At 40.4% G+C, this 5,183-nt stretch overlaps 1 protein-coding gene across 1 annotated transcript; it reads right to left on the bottom strand.

Annotated features, from left to right (window-relative positions):
• Window positions 1-1,297: 1,297 nt before the first annotated feature.
• On the bottom strand, window positions 1,298-3,279 carry LOC137361314 (probable G-protein coupled receptor 139). Its single transcript, XM_068026204.1, has 2 exons — window positions 3,210-3,279; window positions 1,298-2,235 (listed from the first exon to the last, which is right to left on the bottom strand). The coding sequence occupies exons 1-2, from the start codon at window positions 3,277-3,279 to the stop codon at window positions 1,298-1,300; spliced, it is 1,008 nt and encodes a 335-aa protein (XP_067882305.1).
• Window positions 3,280-5,183: the final 1,904 nt, after the last annotated feature.

The following is a 5,183-nucleotide window of genomic DNA, read 5'->3' as shown; positions in this document are numbered from 1 at the left end:
AAGGAAAGCCAGCGTGGATTTCTTAAGGAAAAATCATGTTTAACTAACTTACTGGAGTTTCTGAGGAGGTGACAGAGAGGGTTGATGAGGGCAATGGTGTTGACGTGGTGTACATGGACTTTCAAAAGGCATTTGATACTCATGGATACGAAATTGGCCGAGTGACAGGAAACGAAGGGTAGTGTTTAATGTATGTTTTTTGGCCTGGCGGAAGGTTTGTGGTGGACTTCACCAGGGATCAGTGTTGGGACTCTTGCTTTTCCTGACATATATTAATGACCTGGCCCTTGGTGTACAGGGCACAATTTAGTTTGCAGACGATATGAAGCTTGGAAGCATTGTGAACTGTGAGCAGGATAGTGTAGAACTTCTAAAGGACATAGACAAGTTGGTGAAATGGAAAGACAGGTGGCAGATGAAAGTCCATTCAGTGAAATGTGAGGTGATTCATTTTGGTAGGAAGAACAAGGAGATACAATATAAAATGAAGGGAAAAATTCTAAAGGGTGTGCAGGAGCAGAGGTGCCTAGCTGTATATGTGAATAAGTAATTGAAGTTGGCAGGACAGGTTGAGAGAGCAGTTAATAAAGTATATAGTATACTGGACTTAATTAATAGGGGCATAGAGCAAGGAAATTATGTCGAACTTGTATAAGACACTGGTTCGTCCTCAGCTGGAGTAATACGTCCAATTCTGGACGCTGAACTGGGGGAAAGAGGTGAGGGCATTGGAGAGAATACAGAAGAGATACACAGGAATGGTTGCAGGGATGACGAATTTCAGTTATGACGATAGATTGGAGAAGTTAGGACTGTTTTCCTTGGAGGTGAAGGATGAGAGGTGATTTGCAAGAGGTATTCAAATTCTTGAGGAGACAGGACAGAGTAGATAGAGAAAGGGTCGAGGACGAGAGTGCAGATTTAAAGTATTTGCTAAGAGAAGCAAAAGTGGCATGAGGGTAAACACTTTCACACAGTGAGTGATTAAGGTCTGGAATATACTGCCTGAGAACGTGATGGAGGCAACTTCAATTGAAGCATTCAGAAAGTAATTAGACAGTAATATGAAAAGGAAGAATGTGTGGGTTTATGGGGAGAAGACAGGGGAATGGAACTGAGAGAATTGCACTTTCAGAGAGCCAGTGAGTACATGATGGGCCGAATGGCTTCTTTCTGCACTGTAACAATTCTGTGATTCTGTAATTCTGTGGTCGTTGGTATTTTAATAGCAACAGCACATTTTGGTCCTAACAGGAAAATGGCTTTTCTAAAGTAAAACACGGGCTGTTATTGAGCTCTAGTTAGCAAAGGAAGCTTTGGTTTGATTGTTCATTTTTTTTATCCAATGCAGTATAAATCTGAAAGGTAATTTCACAACCTTCTTTAAGTCTTCCCTGAACTTAGTTTGTGTAGCTGCATAAATACACGCGTTTGTACAGGAGCTGAAATGCATAAGCAAGTACCCACTTTCAGTGGCGATATAGGCAGGTTTTCCATGATCGCCTCCGTAATGCACGGTGTTTGTTAGTCTGGTAGTTAAAAAGCTCACGGCCGCTGTCAGCCACAACAGTATAAAACTGCCTGATACAGTGAACAGTAAAATGATGGATTTTCTTCGATTCTCCACTTCTGGGTCTCTCTGATTCTCACTGTTTTGTCCCCAAAGACCTCTGCGGGCGCTACTGGCTACTAAAATACATCTGATAGTCAAACAGTTAAACAGTAATATGAAAGCAAATGGAATCCATGGAACTAAAATACTTTGTAACAAGAAGTGCGCTTTGCCAGCAGGAGAAGCAAAAAATTTCACACTGGCAAGGCAACCCCAGTGAACATTATTAATTATTCGCTTCTGTTCAAAGGCAAACAGAAAGGGGATATTCTCTAAGTAGATTAGGGCTGAGACTATTATAATAACCACAGCAGCTGTTCTCACTGTGCAATACGTTGTTTTAAAATTCTGACAACATATAGCGACAAATCGGTCAAATGTAAATGACACTGTAAACCAGACTGACATATCCACAGTGGTACAATTCACGTAGACAATTGACTTACAGACGGCAGTGTAGGACAAGAATGATTGTGGAAAATAATAATTGAAAATGTGGTAAGTTATTATATTGAAGATCATGACCAGTAGATCTGCTGTTGCCATGGCCACCATGTAGACAGAGATACATTTGGACAGACCGCAATTTCGTCTGGACGGAATCACAATTGTCATAATGTTCGCTGAAAGAAAGAAAAAGAAGAAAGAAAGGAGAAAGAAACTCTTGCATTTATGTAGAGCTTGTCACAAGTACCAACATTGTCCAAGTACTTTGCAGACAATGAAGTCCAATCTTCGAAATGGATTCTCCCTGTTGTCATGTAGGAAAGAGAGAGAAGAGGTGAGTACGGGACACATAGATAAATCTCATAGCATTCTGTGAGCAATGTGCGGATATGTTGCTACTTAGGGCGAGACAGAGCCACTTTTCTTTTATATTATAGTGAAGCAAAGTAAACCTTTTCTTAAAGTAAGGTACGCTCTATGCAGAGACATTGAGAATCATCCTTCCTTCCAGTATATTTTCAGTCAGACATTGTCAATTTCATTCAACACTCAAAGATATGAGGTCAAATAAAATATTCATCTACGATTAACAGTCAACTTAATCGATAACCAGCGTTTTTGTCTATTTATAATTTCCCTATGGCTATGTATCAGAGAGGGGTCTGGTAGAATCGCAAGGCTTCTTTCAGTCAAAGGGAGGGCAACAGCTTCTGAGCGACAATTATTTCTCCAAATATCTTCCAAGTTCATCTAAAGTAGTTGCAGTCCGAGCAACTACCAAAGAAAAGTGGGCAGAGAGTGGGCATGAGGCATGAAACAACACATTCGTAAATGATCTATTTACTGTTGTAGTGGCCGAGGGATGAAAGTTGCAGGCCTGCTATCCACGACCTACCAACCAGTACCCTTCTGAAGAAGGGTCACTGACCCGAAACATTAACTCTGCTTCTCTTTCCACAGATGCTGCCAGACCTGCTGAGTGATTCCAGCATTTCTTGTTTTTGTCCCTGACTCACTGGCCTTGCAGGCTTGAAGAAATCTCGCTAATATCGGTGGATACAGGTTTCTGCAATGAGGATATTGTCTTTTATGTTAGTCATTAACAGTCAGGTAGTAAACAGGTACAAAACAAAATGGTACGTTGACCTACCAGGAACACCAAAAATTGCGAGAATTGGGTAGTAAATCTCTTTTATCTCTAGAATTGTTGGACGTAACATTTGTTTGAAGAATGAGTGAATTTTGTCCGGCTTTAAAGTTCCACAAGGAGTGTACCTGACTCTGTAAATGCTGCCCCTTTTATAAAACAACCGACGCCCGCATGAGAAAAACGGGTCATACCATAATTGGTGTTACTTACATTCACTTAACAAACAAGACTAGATTTACCATTTCAATGCGTCCAGGACGCCAATTGGAAAATTGTCCAGCTCAATCCATGAAATTGTGTTGATTAAATTAACGAATGGAGAGTAATTCCTGAGGGAATGTGCTTTAGGCAAGTCTTGTGCTCCTTGAGGGGAACATTCCTCCTAGACAGAATGTTAGACCCTTTGGTCCACATATTAAATTGATGTAACCCTCACTTGACCATTAAATAATTAAACTGTGTTTTGTACTGTATTCATGCCTGGTGATGATGATAAGCTAACGTTACTAGTGATGAATGTGCTATAATATTGCTGATAACGGCACCTTTACAAAATCATGGGTGACGAAACAGCTCTAACATTGCTAGTAATGATCTGCTATAACTTCACAGCGATTGTTCCTATCCTAAAATTACTAGTGCTGACACAATACTAGCATTGCTGGCGATTACCCTACTCTGACATTATTGGTGATCACCAAACTCTAATATTACTGAAGTTCAACATGTATCAAATTATTGCTGGTCACCCGACGGTAACATTACTCGGGATAATCCTACTCCAATGTTAGTAATGATAAGCCTGCTCTAACATCATTGGTTTAACCCTGAAATGACATAAATGCTGTTGACCCTAATATAATTTAAATTGCGGTGTCCATACTGTATCATTAATACAGATAGCACATTTCTGACATGACTGGAGATGACCCCACGCTAACATTACTGACAATCCTATTTTAACATTGTTTCTGGTGACAGTACAGTAACATGATAACCATTGTTGGTGTTAATAGTGCTGTAAAATTACTGCTGGCAATGCAACACTAATACAGCTGGTGGTGGTATTAGCCTAATTTCACTGAAGATTAATTATGCTAATATAACTAGGGGAAATTGTGCTGAATATACAACTGGTGACGCAACAGTAAAACAATATTAGAAACCTTACTATAGTAATACTGATGGTAGCCCTTCTTTAACTTTTATCCAACATATCTGGTGGCATGTGTACTCTGTCATTACTGGTGTTGATCTTGCGGTAAAATTTGCTGTAGTGAGCCAAGTCCGACATTACCAGTAGTGACGCTACATTTGTAATACTGCTGGTGATCCTACACAAACGTTGACTGTGGTGGCTCGACACTAACATTACCAATGGTGATTCTGAGACACAATTGCTGGTTGCAGCTGTATACTAACTTAAATGGTGGTGAATGCATATCAACATTACTGTTAGTGAATCTACTCTGACTTTACTGATGGTAGTTCTATAATGACATTGCTGCTAGGGGCCCTCCTCTATCTATGGCCTTTCATTCGAAATCCCCCAATCAACGGAAGCAGCTTTCCTATCCTTAACATTCTCAGTCTAAGTCACCTGAGCACGCCACACCCAAAAAATCCGTCTGCTATCTTGTTGTCGATTCAGAGTCAGGAAAGCATAGTTCGGATAGTTAATTGACAGCTTTCTCTTTGCAATAATGGCGTCCGGTTTATATTGAACAATCAAAGTAAATAATGTATTTGACAGCTTGGCCACTGCCCGAGACAAAGGGGACCATACCGAGGTGGTTCTAATCAAATACCCCCACACCCCGCGATAATTGATACATGGTCAGAAAGGGTAGTAAGTACATGCATCGGATGTCTTGCGTTGGTTAACATTGGGATACCACTGAATGTGCAGAAGCGATGTGATATACATGAAGCAACCAGCATGCAATATGCATGATGAGCATGCGCTGAAGAACA

This window comes from Heterodontus francisci, unplaced genomic scaffold (genome assembly GCF_036365525.1).
Source record: "Heterodontus francisci isolate sHetFra1 unplaced genomic scaffold, sHetFra1.hap1 HAP1_SCAFFOLD_506, whole genome shotgun sequence".
Lineage (NCBI taxonomy): Eukaryota > Metazoa > Chordata > Chondrichthyes > Heterodontiformes > Heterodontidae > Heterodontus > Heterodontus francisci.
Note: the sequence above shows the minus strand (reverse complement) of the source record. Positions and strands in the feature narration are given on the sequence as shown.

Excerpts from the sequence above, each read along its gene's own strand:
- LOC137361314 (XM_068026204.1), bottom strand. The coding sequence starts at position 3,279 with ATGTTACGTCCAACAATTCTAGAGATAAAAGAGATTTACTACCCAATT. Across the intron at positions 2,236-3,209 it reads CGCAATTTTTGGTGTTCCTG|CGAACATTATGACAATTGTG; the intron begins GTAGGTCAACGT and ends TCTTTCTTTCAG.